The 17,135-nt window shown below is 40.0% G+C and overlaps 1 protein-coding gene across 5 annotated transcripts in view; it reads left to right on the top strand.

Annotated features, from left to right (window-relative positions):
• Positions 1-17,135, top strand: part of Jarid2 (jumonji and AT-rich interaction domain containing 2) — a 174,046-nt gene that overhangs the window by 130,911 nt on the left and 26,000 nt on the right. For all 5 annotated transcript variants that reach the window (XM_076939113.1, XM_034509846.2, XM_076939115.1 and 2 more), the window contains one exon: positions 7,571-7,747. In XM_076939113.1, coding sequence (XP_076795228.1) covers positions 7,571-7,747 — 177 coding nt within the window. The remainder of the gene's footprint in view (positions 1-7,570; positions 7,748-17,135) is intronic.

Genomic DNA, 17,135 nt, shown 5'->3' with positions numbered 1-17,135 from the left:
GTTCAATTTTGTGGTAGCCATGGAATTTGTCTAATGATTCACATTGTAAGTTTTGTAATATTTTTAGGCAGTCTTAACATTTTTAGTTTGGAAACCTTTTATTGTCCTGCTTTCTTGCTTTCCTTTCTTCCTTTCCTGTTTGTCTGTGTGTCTATCTCCCCCTTTGATGACAGAAACTGTTCTTTTCTTATTAAATATGCAGGTTTGTGCTCAGCTCTTCTTAGAGACTAGAAAGAGAGGTTATTGGGTTTTCTGAAAGTGGAGATACAGGTAGTGAGCTGCCTGCTGAGGGTGCTGGAAAGCAGACTAGTCTGGGAGAGCGGGAAGCATGGGGCTTCCAACATGGTGAGCTCAGTTTTAAAATTGGAAAGTCTGCAATAAATAAATAAAAGACATGGAAGGCATATTTTTGGCCAAAGTCTTGAGTTGTTTATGTAGGCTTCAGGTATTTCCCTTAATAGTTTGGAATTAGTTTAATTAATTAATTGTGCCATGAGAAAGGCAATGGTGAGAGTTCCTCAGACCTTTTTTATTACCGATCAATGGTGACGTGAGAGCCAAAGATGATAAGCTGTTTTGAAAACTCCCTTAGGTGTAAACCAAATCCTTGTTTCTGGAGATCCTATCAATTTAGGGAGACTGTCAGCCAAATTAGCGAGACTTGTTCCTCTCCTATACTTAATGCCATAGCCGAGAACTTCTTAAGAGAGTGGAGTGGAATGAACAGTTGGAGCAGGACCTGGGATGTTTGCCTGCTGTGCGTTTATCTTTCACTAGCTGCTGTGAAGGGTGCACATGTTTTCTGCCAGAGGCATAATTAGTATCTTCCAAGGGTGCACGTTGGGAAGAGAGCCTCTGTGTGTATTGTGAGTAGCAACTCAGTGTCATTGCTGCATTTCCTGTCACCAATCTCGTTATTCTTAATGAGTTCTGCCTTCCTCTCTTTGTTCTGACTATAATTATTAAGAGATTCAAAAGAGCTAATGCAGTGGCTCAATGGCGGTGGTTAAATGGTTCTCTTATTTACATTTCCTGTTTCTGGGGCACTGCAAACCATGGGGGATTCCTGAAGGAGACTCATGAAGTATACACAGCACACAGTTCATTCTTAGGACCATCGCTGTCACAATGCAGCCTCCCACCTATGCCCAGTGAAGGTGTGGGAGGACAATTCCAAGTACATATTATAATATAGCTATTGTGAAGCCAAGTTGTCTTCTTTGTGGACAGACTTTCTTATTTCTCTTGTCTTTGGGAATCTTCCATAATTTTCTGTTACTCCATTGCTGGCTAATTCTGCCAACCTGTATTGAATTTTCTACAGTATACACAGTAGAAAACAGAATAGGCATTGGAAAGCTCATGGGTAAAACAGGATGTGGTAAAAGATTGTGTCGGTAGGGCTGTGCCTTATGTAAGCAGGTGGAGAACTCTATCTTAGGCTATAAGGGAAGGCATATCTAAGCTGGTTCCAGAAACCTTTGCTGGAAGGTTCCGGGGCTGGGGAGGAATTCTGCAGAAGTCTCTGTCAAGGTACAGGTGGTGAGTGGATCAGGGCTGGTTATTTGGTGGGCCAAAGGTTAAAAGGAGTAAGTTAGGATTTGGACTGGTCTCTAGGTTTTGGGTGAATTAAGAAGATGGTCCTGGCAGTGAGTGCTTCAGAAACATGACTGAGGCCATAGGGAACTAAATTAGTTTGGGCCTCTGAAATAAAGCTATCCCTAGATTGTTGTTGACTTATGACCCTTTCAGCTTGTTTGTTGATGTATAAAGTGGGTATTCTGATTTCTGTAGTCACAGTAGGTGGGGTTAAACTAGAGATAATGGGTGTAAAATGGATCCCATTGACTGCCTGAGAGGTCCATCTGAGCAAAGTTATTTGCTGTTTTTACCTTGATTTGACAGAAGTGGCTGAGAGGACAGGGGATTAGATTGGAAATCAGTCTGGGTAGTCTAAAAACATTTACAGATACACTGTCCAGGTAATGAGAGGAAGCCGACCAGTAGCATTTTTATCTGCAGACAATGCCTGTCCTGGAAGGAGTATAGTCTTTGTTGTATCACTGGCCTTGAATATTGAGAAGGAGAGTTGGAAGCAGTCTAGAGTGATTTAGCAGTCACCATAATGAGGGAATTATCTGCAGGGAGTAATTAATCTCCCAATTGCAAGGAACATTGAGCAAAATGGGAATAGTCTTGGGAAGAAAGATAAGCTGTCTTCATGGGCTCCGTGAGTTTGGGGTCACTTTTATGACATAGTCTTCTTTCTTAACTTCTGAGCGTAGAAACTATCAAAGTGGATTTCATCCTTCTTTGCTGGCTTCTTTGGTCATCCTGCTTTTCCCTAAGTCACTCTGGTCTGATGTTCTCTGTTCACCTAGTGTCTTATTTCTGCTGATGCAGTAATTTGTTTGCTAGGATAGTTTCTTTGCTGGTAATGAGGGAATCAGAAACATTGGAGTTCTTGTTCTTCAAAGGATGATTCCTTTTATAATTGCCTTGTGACCTTGATTCTTGATTTTCGATCCAGCTTAAAAGCCAGCTTGCCTTAAACCTTATCGCTTTTCAGGAAGTTAAAGTCATTCTTCCTGCCAGGTTGTTGGCCTGGTATCAGTGGTACATTTCAGAATACTTTCTTATGCCGCACTGCTAGAGAAGCTTGTAGTGTTTCTTGGGCCTTCTGGAACTCATTGGGAGAAGGTATATGGGGGCAGGGGATGGGATGGTGGAAATCTCTCAGTGCTAGCATTGCTGCTGTGTTGGCCAGGACCTTTGCTAGTGCATGTAGATTTTATCTTATGCATTGTTCTGAAGCCCCTTGTGCCTGTGCCCTGTAGGAAACTTAACTGTTTAATGTCTGTGGGAGTGTGAAAAGGCTTTGTGTAAGTCATACATTCATGTTTAGACTTGAAGGTATATAATAATTGGAAGTTGGAAAATCTAACTACTTATTCCCACTTCAGCTTGTGTTACTGTCTTGTGGCTAGGAGCTACTCAGGCTGAATACCTTTATAGTAGTGATTGTGTGGTGCTGGTTTGCTGGTTCTCTCTTCCACTAGCATTAAAATCCCACAAACCTGTGGGATTTGAGTCTGTCTCTCTTTCTCTATCTCTCTCTGTCTCAATCTCTCTCTTCTCTCTCACTTTTCTCTCTTCTCTCTTCTCTCTCTCTCTCTCTCTCTCTCTCTCTCTCTCTCTCTCTCTCTCTGTGTGTGTGTGTGTGTGTGTGTGTGTGTGTGTGTGTGTACACATGCCTGCATGCCTGCCCCCACATACTTGATGGTTGAACTTTTTTTTGGTTTGAGCCAAATGGGAACAGTTTTTGGAGATGAGACAAGGCTTTTAAGGTCCGTTTTGTGAGGCATGTTCTATTACGGTTTCTGTGTCTGTGTGAGGTGACCATTGGGAGAAAGTGCTGTGAGTTAATCCTTCTGCTGGTGTTGATTGTTCTTAGTGCTGAATTCTTTATCTTTCAGGACAGGGAAATAGAACCCAGAATTTACAATATTACAATTAGATAGACAGCACCTTGTGAAGATGAATTTAGGGCAGTGGCCAACAGGTACCTTTTGTTTAAGAGTCATTGTCTCACATGCCATTTTCCTCAAAAGTCTTAAAACACGGTTCTAAGTTCTGTAGCAATCAGGAGTTGTTTTGGAGATGCATTAACATGATATGAGCAGTAGCCTGATAAAATTCTGTTGTGAGTTGTTACATACATTGCCATACACTGTTTGGTCATAAGAGTAGTTTGGGCTAAATACACTGCTCACACCCTGTAATTGGCTTCCAGAACTAGGCTTCTTCCTTAAGCTCTGGATGCCATGGAGACCATTTTCATGGCTGCCATGCCCATGATTGACAGGCAGTTTCTTTCTCATTAAGGGTGGGTTTTCTTTTGGATAAAAGCCTCCCCCAATATACCTGGTGATGTCTCATATACACTTGAACATCTTTTCAGTTTAAAGTATAATGGTTTTTTAAGTCATTACTGCAAAATCGAGAGGAATCATCTAAAATATTAGTATGAATCACTTTAAAGAAAAACAAAAGCATGTGTAAGTACATTTGCAGATGGGTGACTCTGTGGAGACTTCCTCCGAAGGGGAAGCACCAGGGATGCAACAGTGATATTTGCCCTATCTTCTTTTAAAGGACCTTCAGCATTGTGGGTTTCAATGTAGGAATAGAAGCCTGTGGAACTGAGTGGCATGCATGCACATCATTGGATTAGATTCATGGAGGCATTTCTGTAGTTACTGTTGTTGCTTATAGCTTCTGGTTTTATGGAACCATGAGATATGTACTCCCTATTAATTGGGTCACCTAAATGACTGTGTGCAAAGAAAGCCTTTTTCTAAAACAAATAACCCCCAAAAGAAAGAAAGAAAGAAAGAAAGAAAGAAAGAAAGAAAGAAAGAAAGAAAAAAAGAAAAACCACACAAAGAAAGGCTCTCCTAAGAGCAGAGATATGTCTGCTGGCATTAAGAATTGGTTGAGGGAAGATGATGACTAGGGAGGGCAGAGAAAAAGCCCACTTTATAGAAACTAAAGCCCAAATTAGAAAAAGCAAGCTTTTGGATTAAAGTAATTTTTGTTGTGGTTGTGACATACCATGGTTTGATTTTTGTCCAGATGAAAACATTTGGTTTTGTACTTCAGTAAATATTGTGGAGACATTGCCAGCTAGTTTTTAAAAGCAATGAAATATAACTTTGGCAAAGCACAGATGCATTCCATATTCCCCATTCCTTCTATCTTATCCAAAAACAAAACAAAACAAAACAAAACAAATTTGATAATGCAAGTGAATAATGGGGAGAGAAATATGTGCCTGTTGTGATCTTAGCAGATCTAGTCCTACAAACATTCTTCATTGATTATTTCAAATACATGGTTGTGAAGGAGAGCAGGGGTAATTCTGAGTGATAATTAGCACCTCTCACTAGTTAATGTACTAAAAAGGGCATTGTTTGTATCATAACAAGAAGATGCCACTTTGAGAATGGCTTGTTTTATGCCTGTCTTGTTCCCAGTGTCATTGCTATAGCTTTGCAATGGGTTTGAGTCCTGTCATGGGAGGAATTAGGGCATTGTTATTATTATTATTATTATTAGTAGTAGTAGTAGTAGTAGTTGTTGATTTATATTACCAGAACTGTGTATTTCTTGGTTGGGAATTGCCTTTCTTCTCCCAGATTTGAAACATACCTGTTACTCTTGGGGACCTCTTTTTGTACCCAAGAATTAGAAATGATTTCCCTCAACAGCAGTGGTATATAATTTGTGCCTGCAGTGAGTATTTGCAATTCATTTTCCCAGATTCCTCCTCTGAACTGTTTACCTGTAAGTCAGAGAGGCAGGCCTGTCCTAGGTGAGTAGGAAGGCAGTACTTTCTGAACCACATATCTTCAGACATGCCTTTAGCTCTTTTTGGATATTTCAGGTATATTTCCGGATCATAGAATGGAGTTTTACCAGCATACTGATTTCTCTATTTTTGGTCTGGTTACAAGGTTGTTAACTTGTAAATGACCAGGGCAACAAGATTTAGTTACAGATTTTTCTTAGTTACAGAGGTGGAATATACATCAATTTTCTACTGTATCAGCCTGACAGGGAGGTTAGCGACACATACAAATTCAAGGCCAGCTTATAATGAAGAGGTCTGTGTCTGCTTTCTATGTGATGCTAGTCGTTCCTGAGTGTCCCTTCTCCTAAACAAGTGATCGGTTGGCATGGAGTATTAGTATTATCCTGAAAGGCAGCTATATTCTACCATTGTTGTACTTGAAAGGGTGCTTAACAGAGGAGGAATGGATTCAAGACTGATGTTTGGACTGAGGATGTCTTGTCATCACTAGTGGTGATGAACTGAGCCTCAAATCTTGCAAAAAATACCCTAGTGTAGACCTGCATATGACTAGTTCCAGTGGAAATGTGGCTATTTTCTATTATTTTTTCAGTCTCACTTTCTTTACCCTTATTTGACAAATGATTCTTCAAAGCCAATGTCAGGTTTCAGAATCTTCCTCCAGTCAAGAACCTGATTCTAAATGGAATTGATCAAAGGTGTAAAAACAAAACAGGAATAATTTTTGTCAGACCACATGCAACTCTCCACTGGGGTCTTTTTGTAACCTGCGGCCCTCTAGTATTAAGTTGCAAAACTTAAATCATCATATACTTGTTATTCCAGTGTTAATTCAGATAACTTGATTGGAGTGCTGTTGTCCATCATCCCACCCACTCCTCCAACTCTTAACTCCTTTATCCTCTTTCCCCCTGGGGGTGGGAGAAGACAAGTTGCATCTAGCCTATGTTGGCCTTGATCAAGCCCATGATGGCTCTCCTGCCTCCAGCTGTTGAAAATTTGACAACTGATGTTACTAGGAATGATTTCAAACAAAGAAAAGAGGAAGACGATGTATCTATCTAGTTAGTTATTCTTTTTGTATTTTCCAGCTAGAAAAGGAAGTTTTGTTTATTCAGGAGCAGTTTATCAGCATGTATGTCTGGGCACCACTGAGTGCCTGGTGCCCCTGGAGTCCATAAGAGGCAACTACATCCTGTAGAACTGGTGTGAGCCACAGTATGCATGCTGGAAAGAGAACTTGGGTCCTGTATAAGAGCAGTAGATGCTCTTAGCCATTGAGCTGTCTCTCCAGTCTTGGCAGGATGTTTGAGATTTCCTTTTGTGATATTCATAGGGAAGCTATCCAAAAGTTATCAGTGCTGGTACTTGGTGGTGTATAATGGGGAAAGAATCCAAGGTTGTTATCTCTGCATTATTTAATAGTTTCTGGTTCTAAAATATATACCAAATTGTTGATTCCATCTCCCTCAGGATTGGTTCTGGTTGGTAAGGGATAAGTATTGGAAGTGACCTCTTTTAATTTTCAGTATGAAGAAGCCAACATTTGAGAAAAGAGAGGCTAGAATGTAAAAGTGTGAGTTCTTCTTTGTATAGATTGCTTAACTGTCTCTAGCCCAAGGAATTTATTTTATTTTAATAATATATCCTACTATAACTTCAGAGTAGTTTGTAAATAGTTGAGGTGTGTGTGTGGGGGGGAGGGATTCTATACTTTGCCTTAATATAAGATAAAATGGCCTTATAAAAATTCAATTCCTTCGTACTCTCTCATCAATAATGGATTTTTTTTCTCTTAAATTTATTTCCAAAGTTTTAAGTTAAATGCGCAATGCAGAGCAAACCTCCAACAATGTGGGTGGATGTTTTCATTTTACTCACACTGAGTTATTCATTCCTCGCTGTTGTTTGTGATCTGTTCTCCATGGGAATATTTCAGACCAGATTGTTAAATCTTTATCTCCTTTGAGGGGATTTTTGCTTGAAGTTGCAAAAAGGTAACTTTTGCAACTTTGTGGGAGAATATTTGAAAATAAATTAAAAGTGGTAGCATCTAGTAGTGATAAATAGCTTTCTTTTATGTGATCAGTATGCAGTTAGGGTCCTCCCTTTGTAAACCTCTCCTTTGCATTACTCCTTCTGGAAGGAGTGAATGTCAAGATTGGTTTTGATGAACTACATATGTTAACCCATCAGGTTCTCCTGCGCTGCCCAACAGTATGGTATATTTTGGAAGCTCTCAGGATGAGGAGGATGTCGAAGAGGAAGATGATGAGACAGAAGATGTCAAAACAGCCACCAACAATGCTTCATCTTCATGCCAGTCAACCCCCAGGAAAGGAAAAACCCATAAGCATGTTCACAACGGGCATGGTAGGTTCACCATAGAGGCTTTATAAGGGGCAGTGGAAGCCAGGCTGTGGGTGAGAGTTGAGAAAAAATTTGATGGGTTTCAGCCATATTTCTTCAGAGTAATTCAAGTACTAGACTCTTAATGTACAAAGAACTTAGTAGTTCAGCCCAAAACTATTCTAGATGAAAATGAAGATGTTTTATGTGGAAATGATTATAAATGTTGTAGGAACTACAGATGACAGGATCAGAAGAAGGAAAATTGAATAATGACAGTTAACATGACATACTTTTGTGAACAGGTTTCTCTGTGTAGCCCAGGCTCTCCTGGAACTCACTCTGTAGACCAGTCTGGCCTTCAACTCAGAGATTTGCCTGCCTCTGCCTAATACTAAATTGGTATTTTTTAATATATATATTTGAGTATATATTATGTGTATATGTAATGCAGAGAGATACATATACATAAATATAGAGTAGTTTAGTTAGGGATATGCATCAAACACAAACGTGCACCAAAATTTAAAGGTTGATAGAATAAAACTGTATTAACTTATAGCTATAATCTTCAGGAAGTCTTTAAAATTTTTTTATTATTGTATCAGACATGAATATAGAACAGAGGAAAACTGGGAATCAAAGCTGCCTACCTTTCTATGTGTTCTGTTGAGTCAACCCAGCCTGTCAGGCTTGTATCATGAGACAACATGTGTTTTTACTCACTGATCCATTGTCTGTCCCATCATGGAAATTTAATGAGTGAGAGGGCTTCTTTCAGTTACCACTCAGGTTCAAATGCATGGTCGAATTGTGAGGGGTGAAAAGTTTGTGGGATGGAGTTTTCTGTATTTCATGGCATAGGAGTCTACTGTTCTACTATCTTAGCAAATATTCTCTGACTGAGGCTGTATTTGGGAACCTGAAAAGACTTGCCTTGTTAGGCAGTGAGAGGAATTTTAATTCCGAGAATAGAGAGCTTGATGATTTTAAGTGTGAAACTAAGATCAAACCAGTAAAATTAGTTTGTCAGAGTAATAGGAAAATTCATTGCAGTTGGAGGATTCTACCCACGAAAGTACTGATAAGAACCTGGGATTACAAATGTGCAATGGTGTGGCTCCTTGCAAGGACCTACCTGATGGGAGTGTGATAGTGAAAGAATTAGGGGAGGGTCGGTTTGTGGAGGTCTGAGGGTTTATTACCTGTTGTCAGCCTCATTGCTTATAGACAGCAGACACTGAGAGAGCAGCCACACCTCCTTATCATGGATGAAGTGAAAATGTAAAGCTAGATGGTCTTCATTTCCTTGCATCAATCTTCACTTTCAGTGTGAATCTTCACATGCTCATCTAGATTTTTTTTTCCTATCAGGAAGATGCTGGGTGAAATCTTTATCATTGTGTACCAGATGATTCCTCAGATTTGTTGACTCTTTTGTAAGAGACAAATTGGGGCAATCACGCTGCTTTTCACACCTTTCTATTGCTTTTCTTGTCAGCTCTCTTTGTATGCTATAGTGTTGAGACATGTCAGGAAATCCAGAGACATCTGTGAACTCCGTGCATGGAGAAACCCACTGGGATGCAGAAATAATAAATGCACGGAAAGGAGTTTAGTGAAGAAGAGTTTTATCTTTACTGCATTATTTTAAAGAATCTAGAGCCTGAACAGACAGTTCTTTTTTCTGATTTACTTTGTTTCTGGTGAAGTGGAGCAGGAGAGTATCTCTCATGGCTTAATGCCAGGATAGTGGGTCTCTTGTGACCCGAGCAGAGAGAACAACCTTTTTTTGACAGATGTCTTGCACATCTTCTTAGGCATGAGCGCATCAACAATCTAAGATTAAGAATCTGGGCCCTAGTTGGGCAGTGGTGGCGCGCGCCTTTAATCCCAGCACGTGGGAGGCAGAGGCAGGCGGATTTCTGAGTTTGAGGCCAGCCTGGTCTACAGAGTGAGTTCCGGGACAGCCAGGGCTATACAGAGAAACCCTGTTTGAAAAAAAAAAAAAAAAAAAGAATTTGGGCCCTAACATCCTGCAAGAGCCAGCTGTCCTGACACCAAAGCCTTTGTTATGAAAACATTACACTAGTACATAGCACCCAAGTATTTTACAGGCAACAGCATATCCTGATGAAGAGGGATGTATTGGTTATAATGCACAGTTTGGCATGACTTGTATAGTAGCACCTGATTCTTGGGTTGCAACTCAAGGGTTATAATAACAAGTAGTGATTCCAGGGAGCTTCATTTTGATAGCTCATCTGTCCTAAATTTTCACATGTAGAACCTCCAATGGTGCTAACAGTGGAAATATAACAACACAATCACATTGCTAAGTATATTTATCATGTAAATTTATGTTTAGAATGTTTTAGAGTTTAAAAAGAATTCCTAACTACTATTTTGCGCTTTTCTTTGCTTTAACACCCAGCGGTAAATGGAGTAGATGGGGAATTAATGAGTTTGTGATGAATTTGGCTTTTTCTCAGTATTGTTGGCTTGGCAAGCCCTTTGTGACCTTCTACAGAATAACTTGATGGGAGTTCATTAGTTAAGTTAGTCAAATGTCTTTTTTTTTTTTTCCTTTAATGGAACTTGGAAGGAATAGGAGAGATTATTGTTCTGTTTTGTGTACATCTTTTTTGAAGATGGATATTGCTCAGCTTTTTTTCTCAGCTAGAATGATTTAATTGCTTTTGGATTCATACCGGGGACATGTATGATGGCCAAAAGGCAATCATTTGGACCAGTTTCCTGTATTCATTTATTGTCAATCTCCCTCTGCTTGGAGTGGTGGAGGGGTTTTGAGAAGCAGGGCCAGGGTCTTGACTGACAGAATGCTGCTCCGATTGCAGGTGACCATGAGACCTGAATCTCTTTCTAGCATGTGGCAGTTACACCTTTCCTGTTGAGATAAGTGTTATAGGTAGGATGGTAAGGCTGGAGCTTATGTTGAAGGAGTAGCAGTTCTTTCCTAAAACTCCAATATTTTTGAGGGAGAGTTAACAGACCACTTGTCATAGTAGTTAAAGTATGCTTTAGAACAAGCCACTTCTCACATTGTATCCTTCGATGGTTCTTTTTGAAGATTTATTTACTTTCAAAGATGCCACCTATCTTGTTCTTGGGTTTTTGTTTGTTTGGAGATACCACATTTGCCACTGTCATGTAATTGGGGGCAAAAATCTGGACTCCTAGATTGGCTAAGAGAATTCTAGGAAGTTTATGTGCCTCAAATGCGTTGGCATGTACTGAGAATCAGCTGGCACTGCTCTTTCCTGACATTATGTACTCTACCTCAACTGTTTGGGAGATGATAGAAGCTCTCCTGGAGTTGCTGCCAGCTTAACCCTCTGATCCGAGGTTCTTCTCATTGTTCTAAAGTATGTGTTCATTCAGCATCTTGAAGAAGCACACACACTTGTTTTGACAGCTTTTAAAGAACTGCACAGGTGTACAGGGAAAGCTGTTTGCTCTGGTCCTTTCTTGCAGCTACATGACACTGCCAGGTATTGATCTGTTGAAGCCACAGTTTTTCTGTTCTAAAACAGCTTAACACCTGATTCAGAGAAGAGGTACAGTTGTTCAAAGAGGGTTCAGGTTATGGGGCTTCTCCTAGGGTAAAGGGAAGCTTCTGAATGAGCTCTGTGAATGAATTACATGATATATAACTTTGAGCTTCAACAAATAGAACCATCTGAGACTAAACTAGGTGCCTGTCACTTGGTATGTTTTTAATAAAATGGAAGGCGGCTCTTATTCTGTTCTATTCTTTATGCCTTAGGTTTGTCCTAAGACTCTAAACAAAATACTCCAGAAGAGCTGCATTGTTTTTTTTTTACACTGTATACGTGCATTCAGTATGCTTTTATTACAAATATTATACACTTGATGGCTACTAAACTGAACAAAACTGCATAATTTCAGCTGTTTTTCTGACCCGTCTTAAGGAGAATCTTAAGTTATTCAAGCCTTGCTGATGCTGATCCCAAAGGCATACAGAGGTTTTGAAAGTCACTTGTCAACTTGGATAAAAATTGCATGATGGATTCAAGGTGTTTGTTTGAACAGCCTTGAAATCAGTCCATTAAAGCCAGTTTTTCCTGTCTTTGAGATACTTCTGTTATTGCATATTTCTTTAAAGGCAGAATTGGGAGGCTGCACCACATGCCATTTAACACTCATCAGAGCCTGTAACTATTGGTCTTGCATTTACCAGGCAATGGCTGTTATGTTATTCTTAGTGGGGTCCACTGTGAAGACAAACTACCTGGCCCATGGCCTGCCTTCTGTTTGTCTGCCAGCTTCTCTAGTTTATCCAGGCAAGTTTCTGGGCGAAACCAAAGTACTTTACTGTACACTGGGTTCAGAAATTGGGCTTGAGTCATGGGTGGCATTGGTGGTCCAGGAAGGTGATATTTCCCTTGTCCACATGAACATGGAACAGGGAGTTTTTGTTTGCCATTGTTGCTGCTACTAAGCTCTCCCTCAGCCTTGTTGACTGTCCTGCTCTAACTCAGCCCAAACAGTTAGCAGTGTGGGATTGAGAGGTGTAGGGCGTGCCTGTGCATGTAGCCAAATAAGGTCCCCTTCAAAGCCCTGATTTCTAGGCTGCCTTGAACTTCTGATTCTTTTGCCTTTACTTGCCAATAGCCTGGGATCATAGGCAGGTGCCACCCCATTTCCTGCCTAAGAATTACTTAGGATTCTGCTTATTTTGTTTTAGCCAGACTGTGGATTGAATTCGGCCGTTTTCTAGTTTCCATGTTTGTATATGGATTTTATTAACTCTGCATTTTGAAAGCTATTTTTTTTCTAGGTTTGTATTTTTATTTTTATTCTGAAAATGTTAATTTCCCCTTGTCTTACATTATAAATGGTCACATTTCATTGTGTTGTGATTATTTATTCAAGTTCAAAGGTGAGCTCAGTTGTGTTTGCCCTTTCAGAACACATTATCTTTTGAATGAAAAATTTTATAAAATCCCAAACTGCAGAATCACTATCCATTTATTCTTTACAAGTTAATGCTCCGCCCCTTTGGTGAATAATGTATGAGTCTAAACCCTGTTTTCTTGAGGGAAGTGCAGGAAGAAGGAATCTTTTTTGCACAGCTGTTCTTCCCCATGGTCCCTTTGGTATTTTGATGATGGCAAATACTTTGAAATAGCTACCTAGGTCAGGGCTCATCATTTTATCAGGTGTGTGTGTGTGTGTGTGTAAGAGGACCAGGAAACTATTTTTCAGGGATAAACCATTCCATTTGATTTATGGTGTTTCTGTTTTCCTGAGTTACTCATAACATTGGTAACAAATATATTTATATGGCTAATATATCCAACTCTATAGTTATTTTTACACCATTATCCATAATATATTCCCATTTTTAGATCTTTCAGATCTTTGGACAGTGGAAACTAAATGGTGATGTTAGAGAATTTAAAGTTTTCCATAGAGGATGGAAATTCAGTTAACTTTGAAATTTCTACACATTAATTCTTGTGTTTAGGCACTTGAGCACACAAGAGTACTTGAGAGAATAAGGCAGGATTGTTCTAAGTTCCAGGCCAATTAGAGCTGTCTAACATGACCTGGTATGTTGTGGAAAGAAGCATAATACAAACCAAACCACACAGTAACTGTCTGGTTTTGCAGATTCAGTAACCACTGTAACTTGGTCAAAGTGCTTCAGTTTGGCTTGTTGATGGCTCTGATGTGAGCAAAGGAACTGTCCTTACCCATCTGTCTGTGTTTAGCAACTGAGTTACTGTATTGTTTCTGGCCAAGGCAAACCAAGTTAGTGCACCCACGTGCTGCAGTGAAATCCTCCTGAAGTTTTGGCACTGGTTGGCAGACATCCCATTGTTTTCTGACAGTAGGAGCTCAAAGTTGAATTGGCTCCAGGGAAGTACAATATTAGTAAAGTAACAAGCCAGCCAATGGCTGGGGCGAGTGCCTCCTCGCTCAAGTCAGGTTACCTTAAATAGCATGTAGCTTGGCTTTGTGTTAGGAACTTGTTGTAGACCTCTTTTACTTCTATAGTACACTTAAGTTTTTTCCCTTACAGTGACTCCTCTTCTTCACCCCTCTTATTTTAGAGGAGTGGTATTTGTTGGGTATAATCTTGTTAACTTGACTTTTTTTTTTCTATTCAGTCTTAAAGGTCTTTGTATATATTCTTTCCCGCTTACCTGCTGTTTTTCTGCAAGCAGGCCCAGTTTTCAGGAGTAGCTTTTCTGGGTTTCTTAATCGTCCACATCAGCTTGCACATGAGACAGGGAGTAGTCTCAAATATGAGGCAACAAATATCAGAGACTGCTTTTTTACTACATACCTAATAACTACTTGTCTCCTGGCATTTGTCCTGTTTATTAGGAGTAATTACTGAGATAGGATGAGAGACCAGATTGTTGGCTTTGTCAGCACTCTCTAAAAAAAATCAAGTGTGCATCTTTGCCAGGGTAGCAAGAACTTTTAAAAAGATCACCCTTGTTATATTTGCATAGCTTCTTTCTCTGGAGAACATAAGACACTGTATGTACGTGCTACAAAACACTTGGACATGTCTTAAAAGGAAGATGAAGGGGCAGCTGGTTTGTCTTTGAGAGAATCAGGTATAGATGTGTTGGTATGTCAGGGAACTGGAAATCCAAATCTGAGACCTTGCATGTGAGGGTTTTAGATACTCCTTTCATAGGTTGCCTTAAACCTGCTGAGAGCTCAGTGTTTGAACAGCACCATTCATGGTGGGCCCCTGGGAACTATAAATGTGTAGTTCCCCATGGAAGTGTAGCTTTCCATCTCAAATATCCTTGCAGGAAAAGACATAGCTAAAGAAACTTCTTTTTGCCTGTGTCTTTTTCACTCCTTATTTGATAGGAATCTTTCCCTTTCAAGAATGAAGTGACCTTCAATCAAAATATCAGCCTTAGGATTTAAAGACTTTGTTATGGTATGAAAACACTTGTCTGTAGAGCATTTAACTTTCAGAGTAAGTGTATACAAATCAGTATATCAGTCTCTGTTCACTAATGTAAAGCTATTTGTACCCCAGGACAATACAGTTTCCTACTGCGGCTTGCCATGCTGGATGCTTAAAGAAACTAGTCCAGTTATTTCTTTTAATTGGGGATAGTGTGTAGAGAGCTTTTATACATTGCTGGCTTTCTGTCTCATGCTCACAAGAAAGTGAAGTCTTCTTTTTTTAACCTCCCTTTCCCTTCTCTCCCTTTCTTGAAAATCTTACAAATTAAGACAAAAGATAATTACTTGGAGGAATAAAATTGGCAGGTTCCCACGACACTTAAAATTAATGAGCTGTCGAGTACAAAATATACCTTGTCCTTGGCTTTGTCGTCTTTTCCCAATCATGCCTTTCTTTCCCATTTAACACATGGTATGACTTTTTGGTTGTTTGGTATTGGGTATATTGCTGCTATAAAATAGCCAGGGTTACATACAGCAAGATTCATTTGAAAAGCATGTTTTGTTTGCAAATCACAGTTTCATTCCTCTTTCCTAGGACATCTTATAAAAATACTTGTTAGCAGGCATAAGTGTGTTAATGGCACTGACCTGCCCCCAACCCCGCCCTCTGCACTGCTTCAGCTCTGGTTCCAGGATTTTGCTTTCCTTTTCTGGGATTAGTAATTGAAAGACCTCCAAGTCTATTCCATTGAAATCCTAGGATTGTGCCGTTCCCTTTCAGGTTTAGGCAGTGGAGGGCCTTTCTTTTCTAGGTCAGGAGGACACTGCTGCCTGTCCACATCTTATAACTGGTTTTTGATCATGATTCATTTACAAAGTAGTGTGATATTCATCATGTAGGCTTTAGGCCACAAACAATTAACCCAGTTCCCACACTCTTTTTTTTTTTTCTTCTTAAATTGTCACTGAAGTAAGAGATAAACTTCTCTTCTTCCCTACACACACACACACACACACACACACACACACACACACACACACACACAAACAGGCTTAGACCAGTGACAAGCTATCTAGAAGCTGTGATAGTGGCAAATTGGGTATAATCTGGGGCAAATGGTTGTTTGTTCAGATCTTCAGACTCGTGGAAGGCTGGGGAAGGGGGAACACGAGGCAGGTAAATATGGCATTTAATGAACTTCAATGGTTACACGTTGTGTGATGGATCTTGCTTAGGCCACCTGCCCATTCAACATGGTGATGAAGTTTCCTGAGGTCCTGTCTTCAGGAACATGTTATCCTCAGTCTACAAATGTGAAATCCAAGAATCAAATCACATTCTCAGTAATAAATATAGGAGCCAGGAGTTTGAGTTTAAATACTGCTACTATGAAAAGGACAAACCTAGAAAATGTTTTTGTTTTCTCCTCTTTTAAACACTGACAATAGTAGCTATAAAACTATTGCTTAAAAGTATACACTGTGACTGGTCTGTCTTAGTGGAAGTAAATGAGACAGCAGAAGTTCAGGATGTTGGGAGTTGAAGACAGCTGCTGTGAATAAAGGAGCCATGTTCTTTGCTTTAGGAAATAAGCGAACAGTCGAGTCGCCTGGGTTACAGGTGCCTTCTTGAGGATCGGTCACCTTGAAGTGTGACTCCTCAGAGATGAATATTAGTTCTTTTAAGAAAAAGAACTGCAGTTCAGAACAGACCACTCCAGACCAGGCGGTTCCAAGGGGGAGGAGGTTTATTCAGGGGATAGGGCAAAGGTGGGTAGAGGAAGGTGGAAGAGAGAAGAGAGAAGAAGAGGCCGGCCATGACCACATGGAGAGAGAGGAAGGTGGGGGAGGGGACAGAGAGGCAAGAGGGTAAGAGAGAGAGTAAGAGAGGAAGAGGGGCAAGCAGCCCCTTTTATAGTGGATCGCCTACCTGGCAGTTGCCAGGTAACTGTGGGGAGGAGCATACCTGGTTGTTGTTAGGTAACTGGGGAGGTGGAGTTTAGACAGAATACTAACAATGATGTTTTCATTTGTCTCAGGCAGGCACACACTATGGGAGTGTGATTGATGACCTCTGACAGTGGCTACTTACACCTAGACTCAATGTAGCCATTATCGCTGCTCTATTTCCCCTGTGTATAGTAGCATCTTGTCTAACAGAGGAACAATAAGACACTTTTGTTTCTGTATCTAAAATCTGTTTTGAATATATAATTGCTGGTCCTGGAATGACCTTTGAGATTGCTGCTCACAGTTAATCCACATGTGAGAAATTTGAATCTCTATCTTGTGCTGTGTAAAATTTTAAATTATGAGAAGAGGCTTAGAAGTAAAGTTAAATTACTTTAATTTTTAAAGTATTGTGTGCCATGGATAGCTGTTTGTCAGAACATAGCTGGAGCTCATAGTACTGAACTCTGTACCCACAGAAAGCAGATCCACAATGAATGTTCTCACAATATCAGTAAAAACGTTGGGGATA

The sequence above is a fragment of the Arvicanthis niloticus genome, chromosome 8 (genome assembly GCF_011762505.2).
Source record: "Arvicanthis niloticus isolate mArvNil1 chromosome 8, mArvNil1.pat.X, whole genome shotgun sequence".
NCBI classification, from domain to species: Eukaryota; Metazoa; Chordata; class Mammalia; order Rodentia; family Muridae; genus Arvicanthis; species Arvicanthis niloticus.
The sequence above is the reverse complement of the archived record's forward strand: the minus strand, read 5'-3'. Positions and strand labels throughout refer to the sequence as shown.